The 16188-nt window shown below is 47.2% G+C and overlaps 1 protein-coding gene across 1 annotated transcript in view; it reads left to right on the forward strand.

Annotated features, from left to right (window-relative positions):
* Window positions 1–505: 505 nt before the first annotated feature.
* CCNY (cyclin Y) overlaps window positions 506–16188 on the forward strand; it is a 200987-nt gene continuing 185304 nt past the window's right edge. The window contains exon 1 of the mRNA XM_040352657.1: window positions 506–874. Within this exon, the coding sequence (XP_040208591.1) occupies window positions 721–874 (154 nt within the window). The 5' untranslated portion in view covers window positions 506–720. The remainder of the gene's footprint in view (window positions 875–16188) is intronic.

Here is a 16188-nt window from a genome sequence, read left to right on the forward strand (position 1 = left end):
ACAGGGCACAGCTCTCTATAGCCGGGCATTGTTCTCTGTATATACAGGGCACAGCTCTCTATGGCTGGGCATTGTTCTCTGTATATACAGGGCACAGCTCTCTATGGCTGGGCATTGTTCTCTGTATATACAGGGCACAGCTCTCTATGGCCGGGCATTGTTCTCTATATACAGGGCACAGCTCTCTATGGCCGGGCATTGTTCTCTATATACAGGGCACAGCTCTCTATGGCCGGGCATTGTTCTCTGTATATACAGGGCACAGCTCTCTATGGCTGGGCATTGTTCTCTGTATATACAGGGCACAGCTCTCTATGGCTGGGCATTGTTCTCTGTATATACAGGGCACAGCTCTCTATGGCCGGGCATTGTTCTCTGTATATACAGGGCACAGCTGTCTCCATAGACAGACAATAATAATAATACTAATAATCGCTCGGCTCTCTTCCTCCTCAGCTCCCCCCTTTGAACCGGAACCTTTTAGCAGTGACAGCCCCGGGCTGTGTGCGGAGGTCTGGGGAGGATCGGTGGGAGGAGTCGCTGTGTACCGGGGACAGTGATCCGGGAGATGTTGCTCGGTAGTGTGGGGGGGATGGCCGGGTGTCGGATGTACTGTGGGGGTTCCGCCATCATTGTGTGATCGGATGGACATGTCCTGCTAGCGGCGCCCAGCCCGGGATCTGCACACAGCGGGGGGATCCCCCATCACATCGCTCCGGTATGGGGAACACCACGTCCTGCTGTGTCTCCTCCAGCCCCAAACTGCGGAGAAATGCCCACTCCAGACTGGAGTCTTACCGGCCGGAGCAGGACCTCAGCAGAGAGGACACCGGCTGTAATCTGCAACACATCAGTGATCGGGAGAACATCGACGGTAAGAGGCACTGCCCAATGGGGGCACACTGTCCAATGGGGGAACCGGATCCCTGCCAGGGGGCACACTGTCTAATAGAGCCACGGATATCCCTGCCAGGGGGCACACTGTCTAATGGGGGCACAGGATTCCTGCCAAGGGGCACAATGTCTAATGGAGCCACAGATATCCCTGCAAGGGGGGACACTGTCTAATGGGGGGCATAGGATTCCTGCCAAGGGGCACAATGTCTAATGGGGGCACAGATATATCCCTGCAAGGGGGCACACTGTCTAATGGGGGCACAGATATCCCTGCAAGGGGGCACACTGTCCAATGGGAGCACAGGGATCCCTGCCAGGGGGCACACTGTCTAATGGGGGCACAGATATCCCTGCTAGGGGGCACACTGCCCAATGGGGTCACAGGGATCCCTGCCAGGGCGCACTGCCCAATGGAGGTACAGGGATGCCTGCAAGGGGGCACATTGTTCAATGGGGGCACAGAGATCCCTGCCACTGGGCACTCCGCAACAGGGGGCACAGGGATCCCATCCTTGGGGCACTGCTCAAGGGGGGGCATAGAGAATCCTGGCAATCATTACCCATAGATGGTACAGACACTTCTACCCCAGCTACTGCCAGGTAGGCCACACACAGCCCATAGGTGGCACTGTCACTGCTCAAAAGGGTGACACATACACTGATAACTGCCACTGCCAGGACGGGCACCCTGATGATTGCACTGATGAGGGGAACATATTACCCATTTGGGGTACTTGCACTGATAACTCTTCTGCCAGAGAGGGCACACCTTGCCTAGTGGTGGCACTGTCACAGCCATGAATGGTGGCACACCTGTTGTTAACCACTGCCAGGAAGAGTACATTAATCCTCTTACTTCCAGGGAGGATACACATTGCCCAATGCTGGTACAGACACTGATAGCCTGTCACTGCCAAGGAGGACACACCGATCATTGCACTGATAGGGCATACACTACCTATATACCGTATCCCTGCCACTGCCAAGGAGGGCACACGGATAGGGCATACACTACCTGTAGGTGAGGTCACCCTGTTCATTGCACTGATAAGGCATACACTACCCATAGGTGGCAGATGCACTGATAAACCAGCATTTGGCAGGGGGGGCACACGACCCATAGGTGGTACAGATGCTGCTACCCCCAGCCACATCCATAGAGGGCACACTGATGTTTGCAGTGATGGGGCATACACTACCATAGGTGGTACAGATCCTGTCCCGTTACAGGAAAGCACAGTGTTTACTGCACTGATATGACACTCTTCTCATAGGTGGTACAGATTCTGTCATTGCCAGGGTGGTCACACTGATCACTGCACTGAGAGGGCATACACTGCCCATAGGTGGTACAGGCATCACTGCCGCTAAAATGGAGGGCACACACTGCCTGTAGGGTACACAGGGAATGCTGCCAGTGCTAAAGAGGAAGCATGTACCATTGCCACCCACCCCACCCAAAACACAATATTCCGTACTACTACTATCCCCATATAAATATACTACAACGCCCGTATCACACCAGCTCCACCCAGACCTGAAGCCTGATATCGTTTGGGCTTTATTTTATTGGAGTTGATTTTGATTTATATGTTGCAATTTGAAATATATTTAACAAAAGAGCATTTGGTTTTGGTTGGAGTTGCTTCGATATACAATTATAGTTTATTATTTAGAGCACTCTATTAGTTTGGGACAATATGATCTATTGTATGATTTAGAAATGAATATTATACACCATGCCCATAAGTGGCACAGACAATGCTAACCCTGTCTGTGCTAGAGAGGGCACACTGATCACTGTACTGGGGGGGGGGGCATACTACCCATGGGTGGTACAAACCCTTGCACTGCTATGGAGGGCACACTGATCATTGCACTGGGGTTGGGAGATTCACACGCTACCCATGGGTTGTAAAAACCCTGACACTGCCATGGAGGGCACACTGATAATTGCACTGGGGGGGGGCACACTACCCATGGGTGGTACAAATCCTGGCACTGCCATGGAGGGCACACTGATCATTGCTCTGGGGGGAGGAGGGATGCACACACTACCCATGGGTGGTACAGACCCTGGCACTGCCATGGAGGGCACACTGATGATTGCACTGATGGAGCACACACACTGGTCTCTATAGATGTCCTGCCCATTGATTGCTTCAGTATGGAGAGATAGGTTTCCTCTGCTAGAGAGGGCACACATGGCTTATAGGGGGCCGATTACTGTTCCCCTGGCAGACACACAGAGGGCTTCTATTTACACAGTGGTTACACTCTGACACTGGCACACTCAATGATTTTTTTCTCTGGCACAGACAGGGCACACATCATTTCAGGCACACATACCACTAACCCTTGCACTGCCAGTGATGGCACATATCAAGACTGCCACTGGCAGCAAATCAGAGTCGTGCACTGCCAAGGGGGACACCCATAATTTTGAGTCATCCTAGCATTTGCTGATAAAGGGGGTTCTGTTGGGGTGGGCACATACCTATCCTAATCCCGCTGTTATCATGGATAGGGATGGAGAAGGGTGCACATTACTCCCTGGGTGGCATACTGAGTGACTGTTGCATGTTCTGAGACAGCGAAGGGCCTCTCCCGCAATAAGGGGTGCTCAGACACTGGGCACTATTCCAACACATAAAATGGCATTTACTTCAAGAGTGGCACATAACTGCCATGGTGAACACAGAGAGAGGGAGACCATCACTGGCAGAAAAATCACACCGGGACCTACAGTGATCGTTGTTTCTTCTGACATTAGGACCGTGCACTCCCCTGGCCATTATAGGGATCATTGCCTTAATACAAGGGGATCCCCAACCAGTTGCTCATGAGCCCCATCTGGCTTTCTGTGTTTAGTATTGAATATTTATCTTGGAAATGCCTGCTGGGTGAAAACATGCAGCTATCCCAATTGTTGTCTTTTTTTTTTTTTTTCTTTTATGATTTTGGCAAATTTCTTAGACAGCTTTGGTTTGGAGCTTCTTTTGCGTCACTAAGGCCAATTCTCATACACATGATGATGAATTTAGTAATGTATGTAAAACTGGTGAGATTGTTCCTGCAATGATCAGCTGGCCATTCAGAGGTATATTGGAAGGATTCTTGCCAGGCAAAGCTGTACTATTTAGTGGGATGTTGAGTATCAGCGCTGAGTGCCTCGTTCATTTTATACCTTATAGCTCCTTCCATGTGCTGAATGTTCCATTCCGTCCCCATTCTGGTGGGCATAGCATTGGGCATTGATCCTCTCTTTCTGGCAGGCCATACACATAACATTCTAATTGAAATATTCTTTACAGAATCAGAACATATTATTCACACTATAAATTAGGGTCGTCCTGATACCACTTTTTTAGGACCGAGTACAAGTACCGATACTTTTTTTTATGTACTCGCCGATACCGAATACCGATACTTTTTTATTAAATGTGTCCCCAAATGCAGCCATGTCCCCCCCCCCATATGCAGCCATGTGCCCCCCACAAATGCAGCCATGTCCCCCCCCATATGCAGCCATGTCCCCCCCCCATATGCAGCCATGTGCCCCCCCAAATGCAGCCATGTCCCCAAACATATGCAGCCATGTCCCCAAACATATGCAGCCATGTCCCCCACATATATGCAGCCATGTCCCCCCACATATATGCAGCCATGTCCCCCCACATATATGCAGCCATGTCCCCCCACTTATATGCAGCCATGTCCCCCCACATATATGCAGCCATGTCCCCCCACATATATGCAGCCATGTCCCCCCACATATATGCAGCCATGTCCCCCCATACAGTATATGCAGCCATGTCCCCCATACAGTATATGCAGCCATGTCCCCCATACAGTATATGCAGCCATGTCCCCCATACCTGATGATGATGATGATGCCGCCGCCCCCGCCGCGTTAATGATTGTGCGGCGAACATTACAGGCAGTTTTCGTTTCAATAGCTGTTTTCCCTGCCACGCCGTGTAAAGGACACTCCCCCTTGCTCGGGATTGGACAGATCTGTCCAAGGGGGAGTGTCTATACACGGCGCGGCGGGCAAAACAGCTATTCAAACTAAAGGTGCCTGTAATGTTCGCCGCGCGGTGATTAACGATATACGGCGGTGACGGCGGCGGGGGGGGGGGAAGTATTCTATTTAGGTATCGGGGGTATTTGCGGGAGTACGAGTACTCCCGCAAATACTCGGTATCGGTCCTGACACCGATACTGGTATCGGTCCCGATACCGATACTGGTATCGGGACAACCCTACTATAAATGATTGAAAAAGACGCATACTGAGTCATCGATCAATTTATAGCAAAACAGATCAATTTTATCAAAATTATTCTGATTGGTCTGGATGGAAGATCTTATCATAGAAAAATAGATTGATGTGATCGTAAGTGTTTGGCTCATCGAATGATCAATTTTTTAAATTTTTTTTATGATTGTATCCTATGAAGTGCTTTGGTCTCTGAAGAGCAATCTGCGTTCAGATTGCTCTTCAGAGTGTATTTGACAGGCAGTGAGGAGGTATTGTATCACCTCCTCTCTGCCTGCTTTAGCCCCTTGAACTCCTCACTAGTGCACTGCAACCGTGTGTATTGCCCATTCTTGCAGGATGCTTGCTGAGCGCCCCCAATCACTTAAATGGATCTTGCTTGGCAGGTGTAATACCCGCCAAAAGTAGGGTGGCCACATTTCCAAAGTGCCATTCGGGGACACCCCCCCCCCCCTCCTTACCTTCCCCCAAAAAAAGATGAGGGGGCGGGGGGAAATGTAGTCTCGGGGTTGATGGGGAATTTGGCGGTGGGTTATTTGTCAGGTGAATGTGCCACTTGCTACCAGATACAGTGCTGCCTGCCACCAGATGCAGTGCCGCTTGCCACCCATAGCCTGCCACCAGATGCAGTGCTGCTGTCACTCCCTCTGCATGAGCTGCATGCATAGAAGGAAAGGAGTGGCGTTCCGAGAAGGAAGTTCCGAGGTGGGTGGGGACAGCAGTGCTGCACTAGGTGTAGGCCTCGCTCCCGGCCTCGCTGTCTGAGAGTAAATTGTAACTGGTTGCAAGATGCCAGGCATAGCCGGCCCTAGCAACCAGTTCCGGAAATGTAGTTAGTAGGGGGTGGCTGTGTCCTCTATTTCATTCCGGGACACTGTATTGTCCCAGAATGAAGGTGCCCGGGACCCAGGACAGACATATCAATTGCGGGACAGTCCTGGGCAATCCGGGACATGTGGGCACCCTAGCCAAAAGTGCCAAGGGATATAATTCCTGCAGCAAAGTAAAGCATCATATGTGTACACCCCCGGCCGATGCCTATGTAGCTAAAGTGGGGGTGGGCAACCTGTCGCCTTCCAGCTGCTGCAGAACTACAAGTCCCATCATTCATGGGAGTCATGCTTCTAATGGTCAGTCTTGAGATGCCTCATGGGACATGTGGTTGATTTACTAAAACTGGAGAGTGGAAAATCTGGTGCAACTGTGCATGGTAGCCAATCAGCTTCTAACTTCAGGGGTTGTAAAGGTAAATCATTTTCTTCCCTAAATAGCTTCCTTTACCTTAGTGCGGTCCTACTTCACTTACCTCATCCTTCGATTTTGGTTTTAAATTTCCTTATTTCTTCTGAGAAATCCTCACTTCCTGTTCTTCTGTCTGTAACTACTAGGGTAAAGGTAAAGGGCAAATACTGCAGCTGCTGACTTAATTAACCCCTTAACGCCCGCCGCACGACTATTTACGTCCACAGAATGGCACGGACAGGCAGAAGGACGTATATATATGTCCTTGCCTTCTAGCGGGTGGGGGGTCCGATCGGGACCCCCTCCGCTGCGGGCGGATCCCCTCGGGGAGCGATCCGGGACAACGGCGCGGCTATTCGTTTAAAGCCGCTCCGTCGCGATCGCTCCCCGGAGCTGAAGAACGGGGAGAGTCATATGTAAACACGGCTTCCCCGTGCTTCACTGTGGCGGCGTATCGATCGAGTGATCCCTTATATAAGGGAGACTCGATCAATGATGTCAGTCCCCAATGACAGCGCCCCCTGTGGTTAACTCCCAAACTGCAACTGTCATTTTCACAATAAACAATGCAATTTAAATGCATTTTTTGCTGTGAAAATGACAATGGTCCCAAAAATGTGTCAAAATTGTCCGAAGTGTCCCCCATAATGTCGCAGTCACGAAAAAAATCGCTGATCGCCGCCAATAGTAGTAAAAAAAAAAAAATGTATGAAAATGCAATAAAACTATCCCCTATTTTGTAAACGCTATAAGTTTTGCGCAAACCAATCGATAAACGCTTATTGCGATTTTTTTTTTACCAAAAATTGGTAGAAGAATACGTATCGGCCTAAACTGAGGGGGAAAAAATGTTATATATGTTTTTGGGGGATATTTATTATAGCAAAAAGTAAAAAATATTGAATTTTTTTTCAAAATTGTCGCTCTATTTTTGTTTATAGCGCAAAAAATAAAAACCGCAGAGGTGATCAAATACCACCAAAAGAAAGCTCTATTTGTGGGGAAAAAAGGACGGCAATTTTGTTTTGGAGCAACGTCGCACGACCGCGCACTTGTCTGTTAAATCGACGCAGTGCCGAATCGCAAAACCTGGCCTGGGCATTTCACTGCAAAATGGTCCGGGGCTTAAGTAGTTAATTGACACTTACCTGTCCAGGGTGCCCGCAATGTCGGCAGCCGAAGCCGAGCAATCGCTCCTCTCTCGGCTGCCCCCGCCGCCATCCTCGGTGAGGGAATCAGGAAGTGAAGCGTTGTGGCTTCACTTCCCGGTTCCCTACTGCACATACACGAGTTGCGCGTTGCGTCCTCACTGGTCCTTGCTGTGTTCTGGGACCTGTGTGTTTCCCAGAAGACGGGGGGGGGGATGGGGCGTGACTCCCGCGGGGGTCTATTCCCAGAAGTGGGTGCAAACTCCTGTATTATACCCCCTCCCCCTGAAAGGTACCAAAAGGGGGGGAGGGTTCCGAAAAGCTGAGGTTCACTTTTTGTGTGGACCTGCGCTTTAATGTGTCTGGTTAAAGCTTGGAGGAGGAGTTTTTTATTCTCCCAAAATTGTTCTGTGAGAATACAGGACCCTGACCCTTTATCTGGACAGTGCTGATTGGCCTTGTGCTGATCACATGCACCCTCCCAAAAAAACAAAAATACCCCCTCTAGCAATGCACACCAAACTGAGCATGTGCAGCCTGTCCCCTGGCTCTGTAAATATCGGAAATGTATTGGAGTCAGTGAAAGAAGGGGAGGATCAGAGAAGACAGAATCAGACAGCCTTTTTCCATAATGCAGAGGATTAACCCTTTAGATTCCACAGTGAGTATAATAAGCAAGCTTTACTGCATATACAGATTGATTTTACTATTGTGGATTTAGTAACACTTTAAGCTTTGACAATACAATCTGAAAGCTGATTGGTTTCTATACAGAGCTGCACCAGATTTTGCGCTCTCCAGTTTTAGTAAATCAACCCTGTAGAGTCATGCTTGTAACGGCCAGTCTTGTGATGCCTTGTGGGATATGTAGAGCAGGGGTCTCAAACTGGTGGCCCTCTAGCTGTTGCCAAACTACAAGTCCCATCATGCCTTTGCCTGTGGGAGTCATGATTGAAACTGTCAGCCTTGCAATGCCTCATGGGACTTGTAGTTTTGCAACAGCTGAAGGTGCTGGCAGTTTAAGACCCCTGATGTAAAGTCATGCTTGTAACGGCCAGTCTTGTGATGCCTCGTGGGATATGTAGAGTCATGCTTGTAACGGCCAGTCTTGTGATGCCTTGTGGGATATGTAGAGTCATGCTTGTAACTGCCAGTCTTGTGATGCCTTGTGGGATATGTAGAGTCATGCTTGTAACGGCCTGTCTTGTGATGCCTTGTGGGATATGTAGAGTCATGCTTGTAACGGCCAGTCTTGTGATGCCTTGTGGGATATGTAGAGTCATGCTTGTAACGGCCAGTCTTGTGATGCCTTGTGGGATATGTAGAGTCATGCTTGTAACGGCCAGTCTTGTGATGCCTTGTGGGATACGTAGAGTCATGCTTGTAACTGCCAGTCTTGTGATGCCTTGTGGGATACGAAGAGTCATGCTTGTAACTGCCAGTCTTGTGATGCCTTGTGGGATACGTAGAGTCATGCTTGTAACGGCCAGTCTTGTGATGCCTTGTGGGATATGTAGAGTCATGCTTGTAACTGCCAGTCTTGTGATGCCTTGTGGGATACGTAGAGTCATGCTTGTAACTGCCAGTCTTGTGATGCCTTGTGGGATACGTAGAGTCATGCTTGTAACTGCCAGTCTTGTGATGCCTTGTGGGATATGTAGAGTCATGCTTGTAACTGCCAGTCTTGTGATGCCTTGTGGGATATGTAGAGTCATGCTTGTATGCTTGTAACGGCCAGTCTTGTGATGCCTTGTGGGATATGTAGAGTCATGCTTGTAACGGCCAGTCTTGTGATGCCTTGTGGGATACGTAGAGTCATGCTTGTAACGGCCAGTCTTGTGATGCCTTGTGGGATACGTAGAGTCATGCTTGTAACGGCCAGTCTTGTGATGCCTTGTGGGATACGTAGAGTCATGCTTGTAACGGCCAGTCTTGTGATGCCTTGTGGGATATGTAGAGTCAAGCTTGTAACGGCCAGTCTTGTGATGCCTTGTGGGATACGTAGAGTCATGCTTGTAACGGCCAGTCTTGTGATGCCTCGTGGAAAATGTAGTTCCACAACAGCTGGAGGGCTGCAACTTTCTCACCACTGAGCTAAAGGGGAAGCGTTTGGGGAGTGTAAAAAATGTGGCTCAACTGTTAACATGAACCAACCCTAAATCAGTTGACAATCCGATCTTGTATAAAATCGTTCTGTGTATGACCACAATTAGCCACCAGTTATAGGTTGGGGGTCATCTTGACGCTGAGCTTTGGTGCGTACGGATTGAACCAAGGGACTGATTGGCAGGTTATATTCTTTACAGAAGAAACATCCCACCTTTTCTGGCAGCGCAGTGCCTAGCAGTGGGCGTCTCGTATCTAGTGAAGTGTACAAGATGGGTGAGACTGCTAAATACCTTCACCCACGACTTTCTTTTATTATCAGCGCACAGCTGCTGCAGAACCTCTCCTGAGCAGTAGATGATGGTGGGTGACGACATGCGGCGTGCCCGAACCGCACTGCCTTTTGTGATAAGGAAAACAAGCACTATTGGCATCTCTCATTCAGTCACACATCAATTACATCCAAGTGACCCAGACTGGAGCACGTAACCAGCTCTGCATGTGATTGGCGGAGAACAGATCATGTATGCTGAGGATGCTTTAGGCTTTTCATTCTGCAATGGATCTGTTTTGCCCCCTCTCAAGCAATTGCTGCTTCTCTGTTCATCTAAGGCAGGGGTCTCAAACTGGTGGCCCTCCAGCTGTTGCGAAACTACAAATCCCATCATGCCTCTGCCTCTGGCTTTGGGAGTCATACTTGTAACTGCCTTGCAATACCTCATGGGACTTGTAGTTTCACAACAGCTGGAGGGCCCCCAGTTTGAAACCCATGCTCTAAATACAATCAGAGGAAGACGGTGGCAGCGAACGTTGCTTTATATTGGAAAGCATTTTGGGAGGACTTCAGAATTTATATTTGCCTTGTCTTTATCTGAGTCTGAATATGGTTTCTAAATCCTGTTTCTGATTGGTTGTGATGGGCTACAGATTTGTTCTATGACTGTAGAGGTCCAACACCCAAGCGCGCATAAGCTCCAATAGGGCTTTCTTTTGGTGGTAATTGATCACCTCTGCAGTTTTTATTTTTTGCGCTATAAACAAAAAAATGCTGACAATTTTGAAAGAAAAAAAAAATAAAACAATATTTTTTACTTTATGTTATAAAACCCAATAAAAAAAATCGAATTTCATCTAAATCTAAGGTATTTGATCGCCTCTACAGTTTTTAGTTTTTGCGCTATAAACAAAAAATAACGGCCAACAATTTTGGCCGTTCGTAAAAAGCGTCATTTACGTGGGGTCACATAAAATTAACATCACACGCCCAACATCTTCCACATTTGAATTAGGCGGGCTTACGCCGGGCTATTTACGCTACGCCGCCGCAACTTTGGTTTGAGAATACGGCACTTGCCTGTCAAAGTTGAGGAGGCGTAACGTAAATGGGATACGTTACGCCCGCACAAAGATGCGCGCTTCTACGTGAATCCGCGCCTCTGTGTATAACCCGAGGCCAGTCACTTCACTGGGTATATGTAATGCCGCGTACACACGATCAGTCCATCCGATGAGAATGGACCGTTTTCATAGGTTAACCGATGAAGCTGACTGATGGTCCGTCGTGCCTAAACACCATCGGTTAAAAAAACGATTGTGTCAGAACGCGGTGACATAAAACACACAACGTACTGAAAAAAACGAAGTTCAATGCTTCCAAGCATGCGTGGACTTGATTCTGAGAATGCGTTGATTTTTAACCGATGGTTGTGCCTACTAACGATCGGTTTTGACCTATCGGTTAGGGATCCATCGGTTAAATTTAAAACAAGTTTTTTTTTTTTTTTAACCGATGGTTAAATAACCGATGGCGCCCACACACGATCGGTTTTGACCGATGAAAACGGTCCATCGGACCGTTCTCATCGGTTTAACCGATCGTGTGTACGCGGCATAAGAGTTTACAACCACTTTAAAGTTGACCATACACTATACCAGTGATGGGGAACCTTGGCACCCCAGATGTTTTGGAACTAAATTTCCCATGATGCTCAACTACACAGCAATGTAGATGAGCATCATGGGAAATGTAGTTCCAAAACATCTGGGGTGCCAAGGTTCCCCATCACTGCACTATACGATCTGGGCCCTTAATATATAGTGGATCTAATGGGATTATACAGTATAGAGTATGGTCAGCCTTATTCAGCAGGGAGGGGGGCATGTTAGACCTCGGCAGAGAGACCATTGCTTCCACAAAGGGAGCAAGGGACCTTCATTGCGGCATTCCAGCGGGGGGCAGGCGTTTACACTGAGCCTGTGACTGCTTTCTAAAGAAAATATACTGTAGAAGTTTGCATACATTTTGATGAACCTGGAAAATATTTTGCTGACTTGAACCAAATGTTTAGTTGGGCTTTACTGTACACAGCCTGTGCATTGCTGGAAATGTTTGGAGAGAGATAAGGCCATGGTAAAGTAGAACTAAAGCAAAAGCTTTTTTTTATTTTTACTTAGTTTTGTATAGTCTCCCCTTTAGCCTAGGTTCACACTGCTGCGAATTCAAAATCGCGGTAAAACGCGCGATTTTGCCGCGATTTCGGCCGCGATTTAATGTAAATCGCGGCCCGAAATCGCAAAAAGTAGTACAGGAACTACTTTTTGAAATCGCAGATGCGGTGTCGCACTGATTAGGACAGTGCCATTGCCGACAATTGCCGCCGATTTGAGATGCGATTTGACATGTCAAATCGCATCTCAAATCGTTCCAAATCGTACCCAGAGTGAACCAGGGCTTAGAGAGATTTACCCTCCATTCTCTGAGAAAATCCCAACTTTTGGGTTGTCAGCAGAGTAGGAATAGAGGGGAATCTTCCAATGTGTGAGTGGATGCCCGCTAACAGGCGCTGCCATGATGGATCAGAAATGACAGGTGCTGTTTGACTGCTGGTAGTTAGATTCTTTAATATTTGCAAACAAAATGAAGGTTTTCTATTTAGAATAATAAGCTGTCAGGTTAGTAAAAATATCAGAACAGATTCAATCATACAGTTTGTAGTGTACATAGATTTGCAAAACAATAGGATATAGGAATATTCCTGAACTTTGTTTTATCTAGGATTGTCCCGATACCGATACTAGGTGTGCTTGGGCAAATGCTCCGATGCCTAATCTGATACTTGGGCAGTCAGTGGTGCTCCGTTCCCCCTCTGTGCTCCGCTCCGGTCCCCCGCCGAGCTCCGCTCCCCTCTGTGTACTGCTCCGGTCTTCTGCTGCATTCTGTCCCCCTCCATGTACCGCTCCGGTCCCCCGCCGTGCTCCGCTCCCCTCTGTGTACTGCTCCGGTCTCCCGCTGCACTCCTGTCCCCCTCCATGTACTGCTCCGGTCCCCCGCCGTGCTCCGCTCCCCTCTGTGTACTGCTCCAGTCTCCCGCAGTGCTCCGCTCCCCTCTGTGTACTGCTCCGGTCTCCTGCTGCGCTCCTGTCCCCCTCCATGTACCACTCCGGTCCCCCGTCGCGCTCCTCCATCCCCTCTGTCCTCGATCTGTCAGGATGGAGAGTGGAGGAAGGAGCCCTTTTCCGAATGAACAGTCAGTGATCACTGAATGTCCATTCATAACTGAGCATAGTAACTGTGTTACAATGTCTCAGTTTATGAATGGAGAGGAGCCACTGTCTGCTTTCCATTCATCTACAGTGCAGCTGAGGCTGCAGAGAAAGGAACTGGGGAATCTGTCCTTAGTCCCTTTCTCTGTCTCAAAGAGGAGATATCTGGGGTCTGTTAAGACCCCCAATATCTCACCAAAGCCCCCCTCCCCCAACAGGGTTGATAAAAACAAAATAAAGAATTGTAATAAATACATGTTTAAAAGGTTAAATTATAAAAATAATAAAAATTTAAATAAAAACATACTGACACCGCCCACTACCCCCTCTCCAAAAAATTATTTTAAAGAATAATTTAAAAAAATTGTAAAATAAACTAACACAGTCCGTGCGTCGGTACTGCATATAAGTGCCATTGTCAAAATAAAATAAAAAAAATTGTATCGGCGAGTACTTGAAAAAAAGTATCGGTACTTGTATTTGGTCTTAAAAAAGTGGTATCGGGACAACCCTAGTTTTATCTCATGGTTACTGTGAAATTGTGTGAATGCAGTGCATGTTATCTCAGCTTGCAGAGCTTGGATTTATTGAATGAGTTTACCAAAAAGTTCAATATTGCAGAATAATATACAGCCTCATTCTACATAGCTAAGCTCCATTTCATTCTGAATAAACTAAACTAAATTAATAATGTATCTTAAATAGAAAACTATCTTTAGATAGATTTTTACTCCAAAAGCATTATATTAAAATAAAGTTGATAAAAAAACAAAAAAAAAACAAACTGATTTAAATTAAAAAAAAATCAGATTTTTAAATAAATCATTGATTTTTATACACCCTGTCGGACAGGTAGTCAAGGGGGGTGTAATCTCAACTCCTGCAGAACCTCGACCGCATCACTTCTGGTGCAGCTACGTCAGCAAACAGCGGGGCTTTACTGCGCATGTGCAACTTCACAGCTGCTTTATTGCGCAAATGCAAATTCTCCTAAAACGGTGCAGGTTTAGGAGATCTTCATCGTACCTACAGGGAAGCTTTATTATAGGCTTACCTGTAGGTAAAAATCGCAAAGCGGACTTTAGTACCGCTTTAAGGTTAGTGGGCAAAGGGATTCTGTCAGAATCAATTATTGTTACTCTCAAGCCTCGTACACACGATGGGTTAACCAGAGGACAACGGTCTGATAGACCGTTGTCATAGGTTAACCGATGAAGCTGACTGATGGTCCGTCACGCCTACACACCACAGGTTAAATAACCGATCGTGTCAGAACGCGGTGACGTAAAACACAACGACGTTCTGAAAAAAACGAAGTTCAATGCTTCCAAGCATGCGTCGACTTGATTCTGAGAATGCCTGGATTTTTAACCGATGGTCGTGCCTACTAACGATCGGTTTTGACCTATCAGTTAGGAATTATCGGTTAAATTTAAAACAAGTTGGCTTTTTTTTATCCTATGGTTAAATAACCTATGGGGCCCACACACGATCGGTTTTGACCGATGAAAACGTTGTCCTCTGGTTAACCTATCGTGTGTACGAGGCCTCAGAGGTTTCCAAACTTGCCGGAAACCGGTCTGTTATGTTGGCTGCCCATCGCTCCTTTTCTTGTATAAAATCTGAGCAAAGTCTTTATCATGCATGGTCTGTGCGTTGGATAGAGGAAAACACTGTGCTGGTCATGTGACACTGCGATTAGGAAAAGTTGATGTATCGCTGCCCGTTTTTATCGAGTTATTTCAGCCAATAGGAATGAGCCAGAGATTGGAAACTTTGATATGTGGTAGAGTAGAGTCTGATCGTAGTCGGTAAACACAATGCTAGTAGAGATGTGTTGGTGACATGGTGGATGTTTGTGACGTTATGAGTGCAGATCTCGGAGTTGTTGTGAAATGTACACACTCCTCAATGCTGTTTGTACTGCAAAAGTCCAGAATCCACAGCCTTCAAACCCGTCCTACAAACCTTGAAAAGCCTGAACAACGACCTCTGGCTGTGCACGGCGGACATAATGGTGGTTGTATGTCCAGCAGAAGACCATGAGGGGTGATTGGAAATGTTTGGGTTCCATGGTAATAGTTGATAAGCTGCACTGATAATGGGGGGAATGATGATCAGTGTGTTCTGTCAGCCTTGCCGGTTATCGTCTCTCCTTTCCTCACACAGTGACAGCAATAATTCTAAAACCAGACCTCCTCCCTAACGCTAAAACCTATAGGGGGGCTTTTAACAAACCGCTTATAAAAAAATATAGAGTACGGACATGTTGGGTATCTATTTACCTAAAGCGGAGTTCCACCCAAAAATGGAACTTCCGCTTTATGGAATCCCCCCCCCCTCCATTTTTTTTCAGGGGGAGGGGGAGCAGATGCCTGTATAATACAGGAATTTTGCTCCCACTTCCAGGCATAGATAGCCAAGCCACCTGCGGATATACACACCACTTCCAGCGCCTGAGAGACACACCGGTCCCAGAAGACAGCAGGGACCAGTGGGATTGCGCATTGCGAGTCGCACATGCGCAGTAGGGAACCAGGAAGTGAAGCTGAAAGGCTTCACTTCCTGATTCCCTTACTGAAGATGGGGGCTGCAGCACCCGAATGCTGAGGAACAGATCGGCTTCGGGTGCCGACATCACGTGCGCCCTGGACAGGTAAGCGTCCTTATTTTAAAAGTTAGCAGCTGCAGTATTTGTAGCTGCTGACTTTAAAAAAGAAAATAATTTGGCAGAACTCCGCTTTAAGTTTTACCCAAAAAATGTGGTTATTTATTGTGTTTTTGTGCCCCCTAAAATTAACCTTTTAATGTGTTTTTTTTTTTTCAACCAAATTTTTACCTTTGTGGTAATATCGTGTGACATAAAAAATTGAAACTACCACTATTTTATGGGTGCCTGCTTTCAGAAAATATATAATGTTTTTTGGGTTTTATGTAATCTTCAGGCCAATTTTTTTTTTTATGTGTGCAA

This window comes from Rana temporaria, chromosome 5 (genome assembly GCF_905171775.1).
Source record: "Rana temporaria chromosome 5, aRanTem1.1, whole genome shotgun sequence".
In the NCBI taxonomy this organism is placed as follows: Eukaryota; Metazoa; Chordata; class Amphibia; order Anura; family Ranidae; genus Rana; species Rana temporaria.